The sequence below is a fragment of the Lacerta agilis genome, chromosome 5, assembly GCF_009819535.1.
Source record: "Lacerta agilis isolate rLacAgi1 chromosome 5, rLacAgi1.pri, whole genome shotgun sequence".
NCBI lineage: Eukaryota > Metazoa > Chordata > Lepidosauria > Squamata > Lacertidae > Lacerta > Lacerta agilis.
Window position 1 is genome coordinate 25,160,341 of NC_046316.1, and position 22,468 is coordinate 25,182,808.

At 42.4% G+C, this 22,468-nt stretch overlaps 1 protein-coding gene and 1 long non-coding RNA gene across 3 annotated transcripts in view; one reads left to right on the forward strand and one right to left on the reverse strand.

The window, feature by feature from the left end:
- LOC117046699 overlaps window positions 1-13,748 on the forward strand; it is a 169,427-nt gene extending 155,679 nt beyond the window's left edge. The window contains exon 4 of one of the 2 annotated variants that reach the window (XR_004426612.1): window positions 13,492-13,748. This is a non-coding gene — a long non-coding RNA (uncharacterized LOC117046699). Of the gene's footprint in view, window positions 1-5,021; window positions 5,531-13,491 lie in introns of those variants that run through there. The other variant, XR_004426613.1, reaches the window with a different exon arrangement.
- The window catches only part of CTNNA3 (catenin alpha 3), a 577,780-nt gene that overhangs the window by 30,264 nt on the left and 525,048 nt on the right, over window positions 1-22,468 (reverse strand). Inside the window, 2 exon segments of the mRNA XM_033148941.1 lie at window positions 7,524-7,705; window positions 22,075-22,167. Coding sequence (XP_033004832.1) covers window positions 7,524-7,705; window positions 22,075-22,167 — 275 coding nt within the window.

Genomic DNA, 22,468 nt, shown 5'->3' on the forward strand with positions numbered 1-22,468 from the left:
GTTAGTGTGAATAGACAAATAAATTTGCATAACAACTGACAATTGTGCACATTCATATGAAGAATGTGTAGAAAATTCAAGTATCATAAGACAATTAACTCAATGCTCAGCCAAGATGGATGAACCCCAACTAATGCAAATTTATCTGAAATGTTTTGTATGTTGCCTGTGTAATATGCATAGCCTCCACATCAATTTTAGACTTTTCCCAAGCAATATGCAAATCCCTAGGCAGAGAAAATGCACAAAATCCCCCATGCTGTGCTGTTAGTTTAGACACATTCTCCATGTCTTTGTGTCAGTGTGCACCATTACCAGTACACATTCTCTGTTGAACTCGTACATGCAACAAATACTTGTGTGGAGAATTGCTCGCACAGCTGAGGCACACCCATGTGTGCACACACACACAACTGAACCCTATGAACATACAGCAGTATCATAGTGCAGGCATAAGGTGTTTCCAAAAGATGGGTTTTTAACTTTACTACTTGTGACCCATCAAGTTTAGGCATTATTGTGGGATTCCAGGTGCTTGATAAATTCCACCCCTGCCCCCAATCTCTGGCTTGTTGGACAGACAGCAAAGGCCTACTGATTCTCCGGCAGGCAACAATCTGGTGGGCTGTGTTTAGCTTGGTGCATGACAACAAGTTGTGCAGGCAGGCTCGGTTTAGAATATAAATAATAGACGATGTTATTTGGTATGCAAAAAAAATCAATTTAAAATAAATGTACTGTATCTGAAACAAAATATGCCAGAATTCATTTAGTGGAACTACATACAGATGGCCTCCCTGTCCTTAATAAATTATCAGGGCACAGATCCAAAGAAGTGATTTGCGCGGACAGCCTGTGCCTTGTATCATGCCACAGTTCCTATAGCCAAAGAGGTTGGCTGCTTTTTAAAATTAAGCAACTGCTTATCTCTCCAGCTGTGGAAACCACTCTTTGTGTCTCCATAAGTCTTAATTCAAAATCCTCATTCTCTTTAGCTTTACTCCTCAGTTACGTTCTGGGACTTTATGGCAAACTCCATTGAGAAAGTAGTAGGTGCTCTTAAGAACCTTGGAAGGAAGGTCATTGTAAGGTCCTCTGTTGGTTGCTCATGAGTAAGCAGGCAAAACTCTGAGTTTCCTTTAAAAGTTTTATTGTGCAAACTATGTACAGTGCAGAGCTAATAAGTTCATGTCTGTATCAAGCATTGTCAGAATCCGGGAATGGCTCCTTCCGGTTCTGACCCCAACAAAAGAGCTTCGGTATATGGAAACCCCGCCTCCCATCCTTTCGTTTCACCCCTCGACGCCTTTGGGGCGCCGGAAGCTGCATGTCTCTTTCCTCGCCCCTTGAGCAAGAGGAGTATAAGGGCTCTTCAGCATCCTCAGATCCTTCTCCCTCCATACCCTGAAATGCCTGCCCCTCCCCGCTCGACGCCTCGCTACTCCTTCGGCTGCCAGAGCTGCTGCTGGTCAAGTGGGACTGGGGCTCTCTGTAGCATCCCAAGAGCCCTTCCACCACCTTGCGCTGCGCTGGGGATAGTTCCCTGACAGTCATCTTGACATCTCTGTGTGGGACGGAGTGCTGGTTATTTCTATCTCTTACTCTGATGCCCTGTCAAACAACTCTGACCCCATGCACTGGCACTAGGAATCCTGCTGCAGTATGACACAGTGGAGCCAGCGCATATTCAAATATATTTTCAATCAGGCAGACCTTTTCAGGGAAAGGCAGGCACTAGAGAGTGAACATACACACCACTGTCATTGTATTTCAATTCACGTGTGCTTTTTAATTTAATTTTATTTTTTAAAAAAGAAAAGAAATAAATGTTAGAATTTAGATCTAAATTCTTTTAATTGAGAAAAGAAGTCTAACAAGTCATGAGGTGGAGGAAGACTTTGTCCAACAGGTTCTACTATAATAGGGTCAACTGCCGACTATACATCACTGCATCTATTTCCAGTGTTTAGCTGCTGCTAAACATTGTGCAAAAATGTGCAACTCCCATTAGCCAATGGCCAGGAATCATGGGAGTTTTAGCTCAGCAAACATCTGGAGGGTCAAAAGTTCTCCACTGGTGCTTGAGGGGATTCCAAGAATTACAGAAGTACAAACAAAACCAAAAAACACCCACCCACAATCTGGTAACCCACCCACCCCCGTCCCAACTAAGCCAGCCCCCTGAGGCCGAAGCATGCTCAGTGACTATGGCGTGCTGACTGACTGGTGTGGGGGTAGGGGGGAAAATAGAAGGAAAAAGTGGAATAGAACTGAGGCTGGAATCCTACACAGCAGCGCTCCACACTGCAACATTTTGTGGCAGGTCAGTAGTTCAAAAGGATAAGATGTACAGAAAGTATATTTCTTAAGTCAGGTACTACTGCTACTGCTACTATTAAACTGATACACATTAAGTCTGGCAGACACAGGGATCTGGAGCAATGTAGAGAACACGGTTTTTGTATTAGCGATAATTGGTGGAGGAATAAAATTGCCCAACAGTTCCTGTCCACTCATTATTTCTACTTCTATTTACACATGAAAATGTTTATTCCCACTAGGATTAGAGCACAGATGTTGTAAGTGACCAGTTTAAATAGCCAGCAATAATATAGATGATGTCTGGACCATTCAATATGATAAAATGTAAAGGCAAGATAGACACAAAACATTTTCTGTCCCTGTGAGAAACAATCAACCAAACAACTGCCTCGTGAAAAGGTCACACATTCCCCATTTTGTTTTATAGGAACAATGTTGTAATGGACAGCTGCTCTAGGGCCACCTAGGCAGAAGACTTCAATCAAATAAAAAGAGAATTTAGAGCCACTAAATTAAGAAGGAATGGGTTTCTGTCGTTGGAACACTGTTCTGCACTAACACTATCAAAATAACTCAGCCAGCATCTCTCAAGCGAGGGGAACTATCCGCCTATTGTATCCCCCAACAGCCTTATAAAAACAACAACAATGCTCATCAAGATAACAGTCCATTATCAGGATAATCTCACCCATGATGTACAATTGCAAGGGCGAATCTGTAGTCTTCCAGCTCGCATCAGCACCAGCAACATCTGGAAGGCCACAGGTTCCCCATCCCTGTTGTAGAGAGCATCTTTAGATTAAATTTCCTCCCCACTTTTCTTTCCCCTCAGCTCTATTTGAAATTATGTTTAATAATCAGCTAAGGTAGAACTGATATATTTCCCAAGGAGGCAAAAGCACTGGTTATGGGCATAAGTAAATATATTGAAAAGATAAGCAAATTTAGGAAGTAAGCTACTTTGAAAACACTTGGGCATACTGTATTCATGCATAGGATTGTACTGTTAAACATAGCCTTTACCTAGCATTAAAAATGAAAGAACTAAAAGAAATAAGAGAGAAATGTAGGCACTGATTGCATTGTTAATTGGCTACTCTCTCTGTTCATGTACTTGATTCATCTGTAGAACATCAAACATCTCCTGACAATACCTGACATCCCTAGTGGCATAATTTTGTTTGGATGCTAAGGTCAAACCAGTATATTTACATAAGTGAACCTAAGCAAATTAACATTCTCAATCCTGTTTATCATAATGCAAACCAAATAATCCCTTGTTCTGTTTACTTGTTTACTTTGCTTTGTACATAACGTTTATTTCAATTATGCATGTTAAACTGAGATCATGAATAGAAATAGAAAGTAGGAAATTAGGTTAGGGTGTCCCCACACCAGCTTAGCAGGTTTTGTGGTTGGGCATCAGATGTTTCACCAACAGCACCTGTTTCAACTCATGAAAGATTTAACACAAGAGGGAGGTTAGGATACTTTCAAGAATGGAGAACCAAGAGTTTAATTTTATACCACAATTAGACCCATCTTCAAACATATGAAGAACAAACAGAATGCAACATAGACCTCTTCCATTTCACTTTATCTGGAGGAGAACCTACCTGAATAGGTTAGAACAGAACCAAAGGTGAAACAGAGAAAGAACTATTTTTGAAACATTAATAATAAAGAAGCTCTTTGCTAATATTTATAAAATAGTAGTGCAGCAAACCAAATGCAATTCCTCTGCAATGTAAAAAGGACAGGCAAAGGATGTCCAACAAGAAATTCCAGAATAAGTTTGCCAATTAGAATAATAAAATCATAGAATTGTATAGTTGGAAGAGAGCCTGAGAGAGTCATCTAGTGCAAGCCCCTGCAAGCCAGAGTACATTCTGAGCTTTGGCCTGCCTGACCTTCCTGCAACTGTAGGCTATTTCATGATTTCTACTTTCTTCCATTTCTTACACATTCCCTTCTTCTCAACTTATCTATATGCTCCTTATGCAGGCACACCCATTTTCTTAGATGCCTCTCACTTTACTTTTCTTGTTGGAATTTTCTGCATTTGTGCATCAACATTTCACCTTTAAGAAACTCCCATCCATCTCAGACTCCCTTCACTTTGAGTTTTTCTGACAATGGGAGCTCACCCAGTAGTTCCGTAAGTTTCCTTTCTGAAATCAGTCTTCTTAGAGTGCATGCCCGACCGTACTTAATTTCCCTTGCCTGTGTATAATAAATCCCAAGAGGACGTGATCACTTCCTCCCAAGATTCCCTGTACTTCCACTTTGTAGATTAGTTTCTCCTTGTAGGTAAGGACCAGGTCCAAGAGAGATTACCCCCTTGATGCTTCTTCCACATTCTGCGAATTGAGGAAGGCAATTGAGGAATTTGTTGGACCTTACATTCTTGCAGAGTATGTGTCCCAACAGATAATCAGGGTAATTAAGTCCCCTATGACTACTATATCTTTCCTTTTTGAATGTTTGGTAATCTTGCACCACTCTGATTGGGGTGGTGTACAACAGTATAAAGGCTCGTTTCCACTATATTTTTAATTTCCCCAATTGCCATGCAGGTTATAGCTTCACGAGGGAAGACTCTGACTTCTTTGTTTAGGTTTATAGCTCTAAAAAAAGTAAATCCAAGTATACAAAGTGTGCATTAAACTAATGCATTTTCTCAATCCTGTGTGATCCAGATGGTACCTCCACTAGGAAATTCTCTCCTTGCTCCATTTCATACCTGCTGCTTTCGGAATTCCACTCTTCAGGACTGCAGCCCCCAACACTACTCTACCATCTGCCTTCACCATTGACATGCTTGTACACTTTTAACAAATATGCTTCTGTTTATTTTACTGAGAATAATCCATATGGTTTATGCAGAATAAAGTGAACAAGCTTTTATTTTCTTGGTCCAGCTTACTTATGAAAGTCTTGATTGTAAATTCACAATTTAAATGAACAGTATATTACTAAGTTAATTGCACAATTCTCATTGACATCAATGGAACTTTTTAACCAATTTAGCTGGATCTGACCTCTTATGTCCAACTAAAAGGTTATGTTTATATATTTCTCCACTGATTGGGAGTACTTGATTTGCAGGTTCCTTTGTAAGGACCTGTTAATATGGATCAGAGAGAGCAGGTAGTAAAAGTTTTTGCAAGGCATTTATTTAATCCTATGTATGAGAGGCCAGGAGGGACGCGGGTGGTGCTGTGGTCTAAACCACTGAGCCTAGGACTTGCTGATTGGAAGGTTGGTGGTTCGAATCCCCACGACGGGGTGAGCTCCCGTTGCTCGGTTCCACCTCCTGTCAACCTAGCAGTTTGAAAGCACAGCAAAGTGCAAGTAGATAAATAGGTACCGCTCCAGCTGGAAGGTAAACGGCGTTTCCATGCGCTGCTCTGGTTTGCCAGAAGCGGCTTAGTCATGCTGGCCACATGACCCGGAAAAACTGTCTGCCGACAAACATCCGCTCCCTCGGCCAGAAAACTGTCTACCGACAAACATCAGCTCCCTCGACCAGAAAACATGACCCGGAAAAACTGTCTGCCGACAAACATCAGCTCCCTCGGCGAGATGAGCGCCACAACCCCAGAGTCGTTTGCGACTGGACTTAACTGTCAGGGGTCCTTTACCTTTTTATGAGGGGCCAGTGAAATTCGGTGTTTGCTTGATAAAATGAACAGTGGCTGTGAACTGCACTCCATTCCCCTACTTTTGAGAATAGTCTTGTTTGAGTGACGCAGGAGGCTGCATTAGGAAGGGGGTCATGAAAGTCCTTATATACAGGTGAAACTCGAAAAATTAGAATATCGTGGAAAAGTCCATTTATGTAAGCAATTGTTTTCATTAGCTACTGGTGTTTAATATATGAGATATACTCTTGACATGCAAAGCGAGATATGTCAAGCCTTTATTTATTATAATTGTGATGATTATGGCGTACAGCTGATGAAAACCCCCAAGTTGAAATTGTTAATTTGGGGTTCTCATCAGCTGTATGCCATCATCATCATCACAATTATAACAAATAAAGGCTTGACATATCTCACTTTGCATGTCATGAGTCTATCTCATATATTAGTTTCACCTTTTAAGTTGAATTACTTAAAGAAATGAACCTTTCCACAATATTCTAATTTTTCGAGTTTCACCTGTATATGGGAGAGCTCCCATTTATTTCCATAAAAGCCAAATCTACAACATTTCTGCCAACATGTATGCTTATCAGCCAAGACAAACATTGTGTTTCACAATACTGTATAGATATGTCCTTGGATTCACAGCATCCTTACCATTATGTGTTACGAATCATGTCAGGGATATAGCCTTAAACACTGAGCTGCAGTGATCCGGGAAAAGGGAGATTTCCCTGTGCAGTTGTATCTCTGTCTCATAGTCTCTATCAATAGTTTCAATTTCCAGCCAGAATATAATTACTCTTTTAGTTTTCCTTACGTCTTTAACTAATCTTTTTATCCAAAAGGTGATTAAATGATAATAAAATGCCTGCAAAGATGTAGTTTGCAAAAATGGATACTAGATTCACTCTGATCAGTAGACCCAACCCTGATAGCATTATGGAAAATTCCAATATTTCAGACATAAGTACAGAAACACAAAGGATGCATCTACACCACCAATTTTAATTCCTATAACATTCCCAGAGAACACTGGGAATTGTTGTTTTCTAGGAGGGATCCCTGGCTCTACTCCCTCTCCATATCATCATATCCATGATTCTTTGATGAAGCTGTGACATTTAAAGCAGTAAATCTATGTAAATTTCTAGCATAGATAGGCCCAAAGTTCACAACGAAGAACAAATTCAAGAGCTTTTCTGTTTTTATCTGAGTAATTTCATAACCACAGGACTTCATTCCCATTAGGTCACTTCACTGTTTAACAGTGCTAAAAGGATCAACCAGAGAAAATAACCTCAAGTAAAATCAAAGGAAAACAAAAAGGACAAAGATAAACATCACTCTTTCTCCCCTAAAGGCAAGCACAGTATGATGGTTTAAACGGCTTGGCATTTCAGTATTTCACACTGAATACTTCAATTTTCAGTTTTATTAGTTGTGACACTCACTTGTCATCTGTCATTATAAACTCTTTTGTGTTTTCCACTCTGAACGTGACAATTGCTTCTAGCTGTATGTATGTATGTATTTTAAATCCTGCATAATTACCTTGTGAAGTCTGTCATCTCCATCATAATCACACACATCCGTTTAGCCAGAACGATGATGTCATTGCTGGTATCATCCCATATTTCAATCTCTGCATCAAGTTTACTCTTGACTTTCTTAAAGTCAGCCACTTGCTCAGCTATCTTTTCTTTTTCTGCCTCTGGCAACTGAGTCATCTTTGCCTGCAAGGTAAGATAATTTGATTTGCAAAACATCTGCCTTTGTCAGAGGGTGTCCTTCTTTTGTGGATGCAAATGGACATTAACAAATGACTGCTCTGAATAAGATGTCATTCTGAAACAACAGCTGAGATCTGATGCCTGCATCTTTGGGCACAGATTATAATAAATAAACATGGCACACCCAGGGCCCCTTTTAGGGGGACAGGCCACCCAGTAACAGAGATAAAGGGCAGTTTAAGTGTAGCACTTTCCTCTTCCCCAAAGGAATTAATAACAACTATTTACCTATATAGAAGGAAGTAAAGAGATGTCCTCAGGGAAAATTATCACAGTGGGGGAGAAATACCATCCCTGATGAAAGGCAAGTGTTTTGGATACTGGGGAATGTTATCAGTTGCAAAGGTGGGTATCACAACAATTTAAAAATTACTGATATTGTCATACTCATTCTGATTCAAGCATATTCTTAATGTAAATATGTTCATATATTACTGTATTTTGTAGTTTGGGCCATTTGTTTTGACTCCATCATCTTACCCAGGATAACTCATTATTAAGCTGCTTGTATACATATATAGTACAAATACATGTATAATGTATACTAACAATTTAATACAAAAGGAGGATAAAGTACAAGGTATTTTATTTTGGGGTGTGTGTGTGTGTGTGTGTGTGTTTTGTGGTGTGCTCCCCATCCCTTCAATGTGAAAGGCTCATCATACAATCTTTCTAGAATAGACAAGGGAATGATTAGCTGAATTCTCCTGTACAGATTTGCAAATCTGTCCCCGGACAAATTCCATCCCCGGAATGTCCCCAGGTTTGCAAATCTGTCCCCGGGAAATGTGGCAGTGGCAGCCTCAGCAGCCGGGAGCCAGCCTGGTATCGCAGTTGGCTCTGGCTGGCTTCAGGAGCGGCTCGCTGCTGCCGCCACTGCCGAATGGGAACCAGGGACATCGTGCGGTACAGATCTCCTCCCCCCTTTGTTTTGACAGATTGGGGGAGGCTTGGGAGTCACGGGAGGGTGGCGTGCCGTTGCCCAGTTTTTTAAAAACTGCGCATTTTTTTAAAAAAATAATATTTATTATAAGATTTTACAATTTAGAACAAAATACAAAACATGATTAAATTTTCCATACTCCCCTTTCTCTCACCAAGGGGAGCAAAAAGATCAAACCCCCCTCTCACTGGAGCAATTACCAAATTCTTTCCCAATTTAACCAATTAACTTACACAAATCATCTTTCAAATGACTTCCCCGATCCCCCCCTGTTGAATTCCAAATTAAAACCTAATTCACAGTGTCCAAATTCATTCTCCATACTACTTTATACAATCTAACATTCTTCCTTAACACCTTTGCAAATATTAATTCATCTGGCATAATTTACTTATAAATTTAACATATCCTCTGCTTCACACTATTTCTGAACTCTTCCATAGCCTAATTTAAATTTCCCATAAAAAATCAAATTTTGTTTAATTTTTGCTCTTCTCCACCCCTTTCCTCCCTCCGGTCGCCAGAATCTTGGCTGTTAATTCTTAATGTTATCCATTACCATATCCTTCTGTCAAAACCATGTCAAAACCTCTCAAATCCCTGAACCCAAGAGTCATGGGAAACTGGCTTCTGCTTCTGTCTTATCTCTTGTGTCCTTGAAACATTGTCAAGGCTATATTCAGCCCCCAATAGTTCCTTCGTTCCTTTCTTCTTCAGCACTACAGTTTTCCCGTTATTTCTTCTTTTTCCATTGTCCTTTTTCCCAATGTTCATTCCTTTTTGTGGGCTAACTCTGATTGGTTTTTCATCCTGGATTTTCTCCTCTTCTGTATGCTCATATGTTATGTCTTCAAAACTTTCACCATCAGTCTCTGATCTATTTTCCTGCAAAGCCAAATCCAGAGGTTCCACCTTCTGATTCCACTGGTTAGCTTTTGCTATTAACTGGTGCAAAAGTTCCAGAGTCTTTGTCTGAAATTCCTGCGACCACTTCCTTTTAGACATGTTCAAAGTCAGAAAAGCAGCTTATGCAGTGAAAACATATTTCTTCGCTGCAAACGCAGCCATCTTGAATTTATTCCTGCCAAAGACCTTCGGGACCGCCAGAAAGAAAGAGTATTATTTTTTTAAAAGACCCAGTTCCATTCACAATAAATCCACAGTTCATCTCCCCCTACCCTGGGGAAAACAGTTTCAGAAATTTTCTTTGTTTCATAGTTAGGCAACAGCTTCGGATTCAAAGTTACACTGTTTTCCTTTTGTTTCAATGCTCAGGAACCGACCTCCGTTTTTAAGTTCCTTGCAAGCCAAATTTTAAAGTCACTTCCCCCCCTTTTTTCCAAGCAGTACTTACAAAGTCCAAATTGATGCCAAATCTTGGAGAAATTGGATGCTCTCTCTGTCAGCAGCCGCTACTTCACGCTGCGGAGGCAGCAGACGATCCACAGCCCCCTCGCCTCAACCTCTCTCGTCACAGCAGCCCTTACTAGGGCTTACCGGAGAGCAAGGGAGGCGCTCCGGGGGACCCGCTGGATCCCACGTCTCCAGGACAATGCTCCTGGAGTTTCTTGGGGGGTCACAGCGCATTTGCGACTGCCCCTTCCCCCGCAGTGTCGGAGAAACCTCGGAGCTGAGGTTTCTCCCGACTGTCCAGAATGGCGTCCAACCGGAAGTCTCTGCATTTATGTTTCACAGGGTGCAGAAGAAGGGCTATGCACCTTTATACAATATGCATGTGTGCTTGGGCCCAGGGTTTTTTGCCTCACCATCCCCACTACTGACTCTCTGTTGCTACTCAGCTTCAAAAAAAAAAAGTGTCCCCGGATTCTTTGAAAAAAATCTGGTAACCATACTATATGGTGAATACTGCTGTACGGCTTGGGTGGGCCCTCCGCTTACAACTTTCTGTGTGTTACCTGCCAGCACAGACCATCCCTTGCTGTCATTGGGCCTACTGTCTGTAGTGGTATTCCTAGAGCTGCTGCCAACCACTTCCTCCTCCTCTGGGCTAGCAGGATCAGCTAGAAACATTGGCACTGTAATTGCTGGAAAGGATTCAAGCAGCTGCCATGCCCCATGCAATGCCTGACAGTGGGCATTCCTTGCATTGTGTGGCATAGAATATGGCAAGCATATGGGTATTTTTATCCCAGCACCTCTGCCACCACCCAGAGGAGGTGGAGACTGGTAGTGAGGTTTCAGCAGGCAAAGCATCAGCCCCCAAGAGCCCTGCCATGGCACCTGGACCCCAGTTGTTTCCCAACCATACCAAGTGATGACACCAGGCCTGGGTGCAGCAGTGACTAGATCAGATCCACAGTCTCTACAGTAACTGACAAGCAGGATTACCTGAATTCAAATGCACTTTAAGCATATAACTTCTATAAAGAAAAAAAATCTGTTTCTCTCCCAAAGGCATGAAATATGGATAAACTGTTTAGTCACTTTCAAGGCCCATGTTCTATTCTTCCTTCTGCTTACATGCTTTAATTTCCAGGAATTGTCTAGAAGCATGTATTTAGCATTTGTTTTAATGATGGCCAGCCTCTTTCCAGCTGTCAATGATTATGCCATCTGCCTTGCCAAAAGGCGCTCTGAATAAATGCTTCAGGAGAAGAGGAACTGCTCTGGTATCGGAATAGAAATCTGCTAATCTGTGAATGGTTATCTATTTCTGTAGATATAGATTCCTAAACTAATCTGACATGTTTAGAAATATGTATCTACAGATTTAGATAACCATTCACTTGGTCACCACAAGGAACATTTCTTAAAAAAAACTAAAGAGAACAAAAAGATGTGTAAGAATAACACAACTGAAAACAACCCTTTTCCTACTGTGCTTTTTACTTTCAGAATGAGAGGACAGCTCACGTGGATTGAAACATAAAACACTTTTAGACTGAACTGTGACTAAATTCTAGTTACATTGGATAAATTATTTTAAACCTTGCAGATCGTGGAGAAGAGAATATATAGCCTTCCTTCAGTTTTAGAATTTTAGAATTCCATCCAACTGCATGAGAAAATATTGATTATCCTATACATTGGGACATTTATAGGGTTCTTGATCTTTCCTGGCACTACAAGGTAGCGAAACATTCCAAATCTTAACAGAGGACATATTTAGAAGCAAATTTCTCTAGGTCATTCCACTCAGGGAGCCCAGCGACAGAAAAATCCGCTGAAAGGGGGAAAGCCCCTTTTCAGTGGCTCTTTTCGCTGCTGGGCTCCCTGGGCAGAGCTGGGCTTGCCAGCGAGGAGGGGTGTCACGCCAGCCACAAGCATGATGCCCCTCCCTGCTGGCCCGGGCGGAGGCGTCGCTCCATGCGTCATGTGCACGGAGCAACGTCCCACCCCCGGGAGTGCCGCTTGGCTTGCCGCCCCCGGCAGCCAAGCAGCTCGCTACACCCCTGCCTCAGGTTACAAACACTTTGGGTTACAGACTCTGCTAACCCGAAAGTAGTACCTCGGGTTAAGAACTTTGCCTCAGGATGAGAACTGAAATCGTGCGGTGCCGGCATAGCAGAAGGCCCCATTAGCTAAAGTGGTACCTCAGGTTAAGAACGGTTTCAGGTTAAGAACAGACCTCCGGAACGAATTAAGTTCATAACCAGAGGTACCACTGTATTATAATAGGTGAAGTGGGGAATATTCCACAGGAAAGCAAAGGGAAACAGATCATTCTTCCCTAACTTGGGGTGTTGCACTTGTGTGGATCTCTCACCTATTTGGGTAGGTGAAGAAGAGTTTGGATTTGATATCCCGCTTTATCACTACCCTAAGGAGTCTCAAAGCGGCTAACATTCTCCTTTCCCTTCCTCCCCCACAACAAACACTCTGTGAGGTGAGTGAGGCTGAGAGACTTCAAAGAAGTGTGACTAGCCCAAGGTCACCCAGCAGCTGCATGTGGAGGAGCAGAGACATGAACCCAGTTCACCAGATTAAGAGTCTACCGCTCTTAACCACTACACCACACCTGCTGTGATAAGCTCCCCTCCCCATCTCCCAGAAACAGAAGAGGCATGAAAAGGGCAGAGGAGAGGTTGGCTGTTCGCAGGTGTAGCCTCCAATTGCTTGGAAAAAGTCCTGGGAATGTAGACGGCTGTGGGGAGGCAGGGACTTTCAGTCCTGGCAACAGATTCATGGAGCAAGACCTACCAGGTATGAGCTGTTGTGCTCATTAGGCCTGACAGTCTAATCTGTAGTGATTGTGTTTTTGCTAATAAAGGGTTAACTCCAACTTTGAACTGTGTGATTACTGGCTGGCTCCTGTGACAGCCAAACTACTACTGCATAATGGAAGAGCAAAGCTCTCTTTTGATATTATCAGCAACACCAAGGGTCTCCCTGCCTGAAGGAGACAAGTCGGCCATTCTGGTGACCTTCTGATGTTACCTGCCTGAAGATGAGTGGCTGGCCATTGTGACCTTCTGATGCCCCTTGCCTGAAGGAGTGAGGCTGAAAAGGAGTGTTTCTCCATTGTGACCTAATGCCAGATCCGGCCCACCCATCAGGCAGTGTGAAGCACCTGCCTCAGGCTGCATAAGCGCAAGAGGAGGCACCCTGCCTGTCCTATCACATCTTTCCTTCCCCTTGAGCGAAAAGGTAAGTGGCAAAACCTTCTTTTGGCCACCCCTCTTGTCAAGTTCCATGAGGGAGGGCATTCTGGCACATGGGGGGAGGGGCAGCACATTCCCATTTCACATCACCTCTGCCTAATACTGATGCTGCCTGCCAGAAGACTGACTACCGTGTACTTCATGTTGATGCTGCCCATCTTTAGGAGAGAGAATGTGGTCCATGTACCCTACTGCAACTCCTGCTCATCTGACAAAAAGAGACTAAAAGACACACCATCATGTCCACATGTTGCCAGCCACTTTCCTGAAAAAGGTACCCATCAAATTCCAGACCAAACTGCTTCACTGTTTTCTCCCATATGGAAATTTTGCCTCTTCAAAGGCAGGGGCAGCAGTTCACCAATGCACTGTTAGAGCTCAGGTGACTGCCCTCTTAACACCTGATTGTGTTATGTCTTAACATCTCTCTATGTCTACCTGTGGGTGAATAGAGTCACATGGCTTGAGGATGAGAAAGCACCAGAGAACCAACCTGAGAAAGGTTGCTGTTATTCCCCCAGGAGAACAATGGGATCCTAAAACTAAAGTACAGTGGTGTCTAGTGGTGCTAAACGAATGCCTCGCTAGACGAAAAACTCGCTAGACGAAAGGCATTCGCTAGAGGAAGGCTGTCTCGCAAGACGAATTTTTCAATGGGCTTGCCTCGCAAGACGAAAATAATTCCGTCCCCCCCCCATCAAACTGCTCTTCCCCCATTGGTGATTCGCAAGACGCAATTTTCGCTATACGACAGCACTCGCAGAACGAATTAATTTCGTCTTGCGAGGCACCACTGTAGAAGATGGAAACTAGATTTAAAGAAAAACGAAAACATGTAGCAATAGTAAATGAGCATCCTAGGTAGGATTCTACCTGATGACTCTTGCAAAAGGCAAAAAGCAACAACATCAAGTAACAGAAAGTGATAATGGACACCTTGGCTTGATCTCCCTTGTAATAGAAAACCAGAGATGAGGTCATTAAAATAAATCTGTGCTTTGGGTTAATTGTTTACTGCATAAATAAATGTTAAAACTAAACTACTGCAAATTGTGAGCTCGCTACATCCATTGCATAAAGGTTTTTACATTTCATATGGCTTGTTATTTTAAAAGGATGTTTTGGAAAATAAGATAATTCATTCTCCCTATTACAAATTTTACCTTGAAGATTCAAATTACTATTGGGTGTTTTTACATGATCACAACCTCTCATATGACAGTATTTCATAGTATAGAGTGCATTACCCAACCCAGTAGAGAGGAAAACAGAATCTGTTCAAGAAAATGCCTTTTTATGAGACAAATTAAAATGCACAAATCTTTAAGAGACTGATTGATAGCCCTTCACACATTGACCAAACCAGGTTGTTTTAAACAAAAGGCCAGAGGTTGATCAGTACTAGTGTTGCTATTTGCTTTTCCAGCAGCAGAGCCGTCTCATCCATAGAAGCTGGTGGCGCGGTGCGCCAGGGCGCTGGGCGCCCCAGGGGCGCCCCCGCGAGCCCGCCGGCATACCGGGCTCCTCCTCCCCAACCCGCCCCCGCCCCCACGGGCAGGCGGGCACTCGCGCGCCGGCGGGCGGGCTGTAAGCCGCCCGCCCTCGCCTCCCAGAGCCCCAGCTGGAGCGCTGGAGCGGCGCGGGGCTTTGCGCGACCTTCCAGCACTCCAGCTGGGGCTCTGGGAGGCGAGGGCGGGCGGCGCCGCGCCGTCCAGCTGCGCGCGGAGCGCGAGCTGCGCGGGAGCGCGAGCCGGCCGCCCTCGCCTCCCATCCCGGAAGCGCTGGAAGGGCGCGCAGAGCCCCGTGCCGCTCCAGCGCCACGCCCCTCACCCCCCCGCTCGCCCACCCCCCTCCCAAGGGGCGGCAAGCGCGGGAGGGAGGCGGCGGAGAGGCGGCATGGCGGGGGCGCCGGAGGGATAGCCGCGCCAGGGCGGCAGATCCCCTTAAGACGGCTCTGTCCAGCAGGCTTGTCTGCAATGGGAGTTATTACAGGACTGCTGAGGTAGTGTTGCCCTGAAAAATCTTGAGTTTTCACATGACCATTATAAAATAATGTTTGTTTGGGATATAGCTAGAGCCAATGGTTAAAAACTGAGCATCCAAGCTTCCTTTAATTAGAATCTACTACTCAAACATTCCAGCACAGCTTCTTGATCCTATTGTATGTGCACCTAAAATAACTGCTATTCCTTGCTTAGAAGAATAATGCCTAAATATTTTTTCAGAATCCATTTTAAAATGACGTACTTTCAGGCATACATTTTCTGGCTGCTATTCTATTAGAAACTGGACAACTTCTCACTCTTCATCCAGATTATAAAATCCATTCAGATTACAGGACAGTAAAATAAGTTTAGATTTTGTGTGATACATTAAGGATATTGTCACGGAGCCAAGCATGGCTCGGGAAGAGAGCGGAGAGGAAAGAGCAGGGAGAGAAAGTTGGAAAACAGCCAGTCAGGGGGAGGAGGTTGCATATAGAGAGCAAGGGCCAATAATCACAACAGATACGTCCTCGTCAAACAGCCCCCCTTTGCAGACATCGCCGGAAGAAAGAGAAAGCACTTACTTCAGTAATAGACAGGGGGAGGAGAGCCAGAGGGAAAGAAAGAGATATAGACGTCATTTCAGAGCGACCCGGAAATTCTTATGTTGGAAAGCGCGCGAAGACAGCAGTTAGGATATTTGTCCGCCGGGAGAGCAGACATGATTTATCACACTGTAATTAGCAAGGTCTAATAAAATGCTTTTAAAGCTTGAAACTTGAGCAGGCTATTACAGCAACATCAAAAGGCAAGGGTTGCCGTGACAGATATGCATAACACTGAAAAACAAATTCCTTAATATTTTTGTGCATGCCAACCAACATGATGTGAACTTAGACTGAATTTTAAATACATAATCAAATGAATTTGACATCAGTCCACCCTGAGGCTGTGGAGCCTTATAGAGGTATCGTTCCTCATTCAAGAGAATAACAGAGGAAGAGGATATTCACTGAGGTCCAGCGCTGAGGGCCTTCTGGCGGTTCCCTCACTGCAAGATGTGAAGTTACAGGGAACCAGGCAGAGGGCCTTCTCGGTAGTGGCGCCTGCCCTGTGGAATGCCCTCCCATCAGATGTCAAAGAAATAAACAACATCTGAAGGCAGCCCTGTTTAGGGAAGTTTTTTAAATGTTTGATGTTTTATTCTGTTTTTAGTCTTCTGTTGGGAGCCGCCCAGAGTGGCTGGGGAAGCCCAGCCAGATGGGCGGGGTATTATTATTATTATTATTATTATTATTATTATTATTATGGCTGCAGTCCTGTACCCACTGAGGGGATAATTCAATCCCAAGATCTGCCAGGATGAGTGAGTTCGGATCCAAAGGATCCTCAAGCTCAGGTGGGGCTACACTGGCATAAGCCCCAATCCCAGTTCAGCCAGAGTGAAAGTCTTATCATCACAACTCATCTGGAGCTGAAGGTATTTTTTACATTTTATGATTCCTAGAAATGGTAATTAATGAATAATAAAAGTTGATTATATGTTGATATTTCTTTGTTTCATTTACTAACCCTAAGAATTGGGTTGGGGTCAGTGACAACTTTATAAGATTATCAAGGGGTCAATGAACTCAGAAAGTTGGGACAACTTGATTTTTTTAAAAAAAAAATTAAATAGCTAAAATAATTATGGGAAATTGTGTTTGTTTGTTTGTTTGTTTGTTTGTTTGTTTGTTTGTTTGTTTGTTTATTGCTGGCTTCTCACTTCAGTTTCCTTATCCAGAACCCACACAGCCTTGCTAAACTATTTCCACTGTGGATTTATTTTTAAATATTACTGAACACAAAAGTGAACAAAAGAAAATCCCTCTCAGGTGGCCCTTCTCCGAAAGGACATATAAAATAAATCATGATTCTGATGCAGAGAGCATGTGGGGTCAAAGCAGCCTGTTAAATTCAAGTGTAGCAGAGCTGTTTGGAGACTACAATGCATCTGCAAATGCATTTTCATAAGCAAAAAGATATGAAGGCAAGGAGGTTGAAGGGCAAGCAGGAGCTACTGTGAAATCATGTCAGCCATCTTCTGCATAACAATCATATCACTGCAGGAGCTCAAAGTTACATAAACAGCTTGTCTGTGAATCCAATTTTATATGTAAAATATAAAATATCTGCTTGGTTCTCACTGTCAAAACAAAAATACAAACCCTATGCCTTCTCACCTATGCATCTGCTTTTCCATTTAAATTAGTTCTCTTAATCCCACTCCTGAGTTTTGGATACACTGCTGGGCACAATAAGGTCCAGCTCCAGTCTACTATGAGATCACTTCACTACATTAAATGTCTTAGGTGCTTGATCAGTTAATACCCTTCCTCACCATAACTTCAAAGTAGAAGGTTGAGCGGTGAATAGAAATGCACAAGTTAAAACCATTGTAACTTGAAAATGGCTCAGTTTGATATTGTATGTAGTTTTGCATGCTTACTTTATTGTTTTACTGTACTGTAAGTGTTTGTGTTTTCTGGAATGACTTCTATTGTCTCTTGAACTTGAAACCAGCCACCATTGTCTAAAAACCACCAAGCTTCTCCATTTACCATTTAATGCACAGTTCAAGAATCACTGTTATCTATCCCCTGCAATCCATTCTAATGCATAGTAAACTATGAAATTTGCTTCAATGGGAGACAGTGATGGCCACCAACTTGGATCACTTAAAAAGACAAATTTAATAAATAAAAAATTAAATTTAAATTAAACTATATAAAATTGAAGGGAAATTTTTTAAATACAAATTCATGGAGGACGAGGATGGCTATGTTCTACCTCCACTGGCATAGGCATTAAGCCTCTGAATACCAGGTGTGGGTAATCTCAGGTGGACCGAGTACTGTTGTGCTCATGCCTTGCTTGTGGGTTATCCCATCAGCATCAGACATCAGACTCCTGAGGGAACAAGATACTGGACTAGATGGGCCATTGGCTTGATCCAGGAGGGCTGTTGTTACATTCCTCTGCCGCTATTGCCATGTTTACACCACAATTTGTACCATATTTTCCCCAACAACAGACATTTCCATATGGGAACTCGAGCACACATGTACAGTGAATGATGCAGTCCTAATGGGAATGGCATGGCATAATTTAGCAATAACAGTAGGCATTGTGTACCATACAGACAGTTGGCAACAGGAAGAGAAGCAGCAGACCTTTTCCTAGGCAAATTGTCAGCCTCTGGACCTAAACCCAAATCTGAAACCACAGTCACTCTCAGCCTAACCTGCTCACAATGTGGTTGTGAGCATAAAATGGGGAAGCAGGAGGATAATTATGTTCACCGCCTTGGGCTCCTTTGAGGAAAATTGGGAGAATTAAATTCAATTAATGAACAAATCCTGTCAGCATCCCTTCCTGCCTATTTTCCAGGGTGGGGTGGGAATAATTGTGGCTAGCAATCACAAACAACACATATAAAAAAATCCACATTTCTACCAAATCATAAATCAAAGTATTACAATAAAAACCAAGACCACAATAACAATCACAGGCAGCCACATTAAAATATCAGAACACCAGAAAGCAGAAGTAATTCAGCCTTTTTAAGCAACCACAACCTAGCCAGCTTCCTAAAACAGTACAGTGTAAGGGCCTACCATACAGCATGTAACCTTCAGCTTCTTCTCTGATACCTTCACTGAGCAAAATCTGTTCTCAGTGAATACCTCACACTTCTTCCAATGCTGCTGAATGCAGCCTTGGCTTCATAGCTGCCTCTGCACTTACACACATTTAATAAAGAGGGGGGGGGTAGAAGAGTCATGCTCCAAACATTTAGCCTGAGACTGTTTCTAAGCCACCCAGTGCTGCTGGTGTGCTAAAGACACGGACCAAGCACTTAAGGCAATTTCACCCATTTCCCCCCCAAATTACACCAACAATTATTCCACATGGAAACTATTTTAAGGAAATCCTTTATTTATCTCAAACTCCAAAGGTAATAATTTTAAGGCACAATTCAGACCAAATTGGGCAGCAGTGGTATCTTAATTGCCATGTGTTTAGTTTAGTTTAGTTTAGTTTAGTTTAGTTTAGTTTGTGAGGGAGACAGTGAAAGATACAGGAAATTGAATGCAGATTTCCAAAGAATAGCAAGGAGAGACAAGAGGGCCTTTCTAAATGGGGACATTCTGGGGATGGAATGTGTCTGGGGACTTATTCACAAATCCAGGGACTGTCCCTGGGGAACGGGGACGTCTGGTAACCCTACCTTAAACTCTAAGTTACGATTCGAAGCTTGGGAGTTTAGACACATTGAGAGTGCGAGTTGCCCAGGCCTTCAGAAAAGTATATAAGCAGTTGCTTTGCCCCAGTTGTCCAGTTCTTTTAGTTCAGTAAAAGTTATTGTTGTTATCACTTTGTCCTGCTTCATGGGAACCCACATACACTTCACATTATTTCACACAGTATGTTTTAAGGACACTGGAAAGTCACAATTAAACCCCGGGGAATTAACTGATTTTAAATATTTGCACTGTTCCTTTACAATATTGATACTCCCCCCCCCTAAGTCTAACATAATAAATTGAAGAAAGAGTAGGTATAATTACTTATGCCCTGATTATCTGCATTCATTTTATACAGAGACTGCATGGAAGTTGCCGACATGCTGTTACCATTGGACAACAAGGAAGCATGGTGAAGATTCTGTTCCTCTGAACGCTTTCACCTGGGCAGAAGAGGACTTTGCTCCTGGAGACTGTGTAGAAGACAGCTGTTGATCAGGACAGGTGCTTTGGACAGCTGCCAAAGCATAGTGCAAAAGGGCATCACCCATTTGGCATCTGTACAGCAGCCATCTGGCCAGTTTGGATGTTTATCCAACTTTATGTCATTCCTCGCACAGAGAAAATTGTACTTGTGCAGCAGCAGGTGAGCTTATCCCAATGAGTGGTAATTCTTAAGATGGTACGTACAGGCTCCTAGGAGAGCATATATATCTCAGATTATGGCTGGCTGGGTTGCTCGCCTTCTATAAAGTTGCTACTGCAATCTGAGAAGACTTTGCCATTTTATTGCTAGAAAGGCACTGCAACTTAAAAGCAAATGGGGGGTTTGCTACTTTGTCTGGTACCGTTTCTACTGTTTATTTCAGTTTCTGAAAATTTAATGAATGATAGGGTAGCAAACTGTTATCTCTTGTATATTAACTAAGGTGCATCCCATAATAACAGGAGTTAATATTATTTAAATGATGTCCCCAGAGACTTTTTAAAATAAAAGGAATTATGGTATCTGCATTGTACACAAGTTTAGACTCTGTGTGTGTGTGAGAGAGGGGGGGGAGGGAGGGAGAGAGAGAGACAGATTTTTCCAGGATGCAGAAAACCTTGGCTTATTGTAAACAGGATAAACAATTCAACTAGAGACAAATTGTTTGGCGAACCCTGACATTCAGCTGTCATTCTTCTGAGTGTCTTCTGAGTGTTTTCCTGGAATGCTGGGTCTCTCTGATATAGGAAACTGGAACTGATAAGGTCTTAACAGAAGCAGCATGCAAGGAACAAGGGAGTGGACACAAGATGGAGCGTGCTTGTTTCTTGCTTTTAGTGCTCAGAAAACTGTATTTTTGTTCACAATGAGACTGCAAACCCAGAGGAAATCAAGCTGTAAGAAGGAGCATCTGGAACTGCACCACTTGAACTCTCTTTTTCTGAAACAGCTGCTTTACATCCATAGCTGCAGGCAAGGTAGTGGGTGCATGCTTTATTTATTCAAATATTTCTATCCCATCTTGTATCACTTGATGTCAGGGAGATCAAGATATAAATTACATAAAAGGGCCAGTTTCAGCCCACAAGATTCAGGAAGTGGCCCACCAGCCCCCACAGCTTTATCTCCTGATCTTAGCAGTGAGATTGGAAGATAAAGTGTTTTCTCAATTATTTGGATTTTGCATTCTGCCCCATACCTACCCTAAAGCTGAGAGGGGGCAGTCCTGGAAATGCTGCTTTTACCTTTCACATATCTTTCTGTGAAGTGTAAAAGACGGTGCTACCACCCCTCCACCCCCTGCTCAGAACTATGATTGGAAAGGTTGGAAATGTCGCTGTTTACTCTCCAAAGATTGTCTCTCCCACTCCCACTCCCAAGCTGTGATGGAGAGAAGTGGAAATGCTACCTTTTACTCTTCACAGTAAAATAGTTTCCAATGAAATATTATATTTCATGTTCCATTAAAACTGAATATGACACTACAGCATCTGTCAGATTCACAAATGCAGATGTACTCCCTTCATGGGAGATTTCACATTGCCTAGTTATCTGAGCAGTGTAGGTTAGCTTAAATTCTGGGAGTGTGAAGAGTCTCCATAAGAGCCAGGCTGCAAGGAGAGAACTACAACAAAGCAGCACTAACAAAACTGTTTAAAACTAGTTTCCTTTTGTATTCGAACAACATACCCTAATATGAACACTCAATAATAACAATAACAATTCCTTCATGGAATAAGCACCTTCCAGTTTTGAGTGGGCATTTCACAAGCAAATTGAACGTGCGCATACACCAGCATTGAGAACTTCAGCCTTTTCTCATTCAGTTAATAACTAATTTCACTGTGGATCTCATATGCTTTTTCCAGAAATCTACTGGAGAAAGGAGTTAATATTTTGGCATGATTCACAACGAGAAGACTCCTTAAAGGAAAAACAGTACAGGTAGTTTGATCAACTATTTTTGAATAAAATGGCTTTGATACATACCCTGTCTGTTTTCCCTTCAGTTTGAGTACTGGTGCGGCTGTGTGCATCATGATCGTCTTCGAGATCAGAGACATCTTCAAGTTCTTCTGGGGTCTGTGAAAAGAACATGACATTATTCTTATGCATGAACTTTAAAGATGTCATACACCTGTGACAGAATACCAGACTTCCGCCTGGACCTAATGTAGGTGGCATATTGCCCCCACTTCCACAATGAATGCACATATAGGAAGAATTCAAGAACATGAGCTATTATTCATTTCAGCCTATTTAACTAGTTTTTGTGTAGCATATAATTATATAACTGAATGTGTACAGCCAGACTGTTTTACCCCCACATTTTGCACTGATCATTCCTGATTTTCTTGGATGTTATATTTGTGACAATTACGCA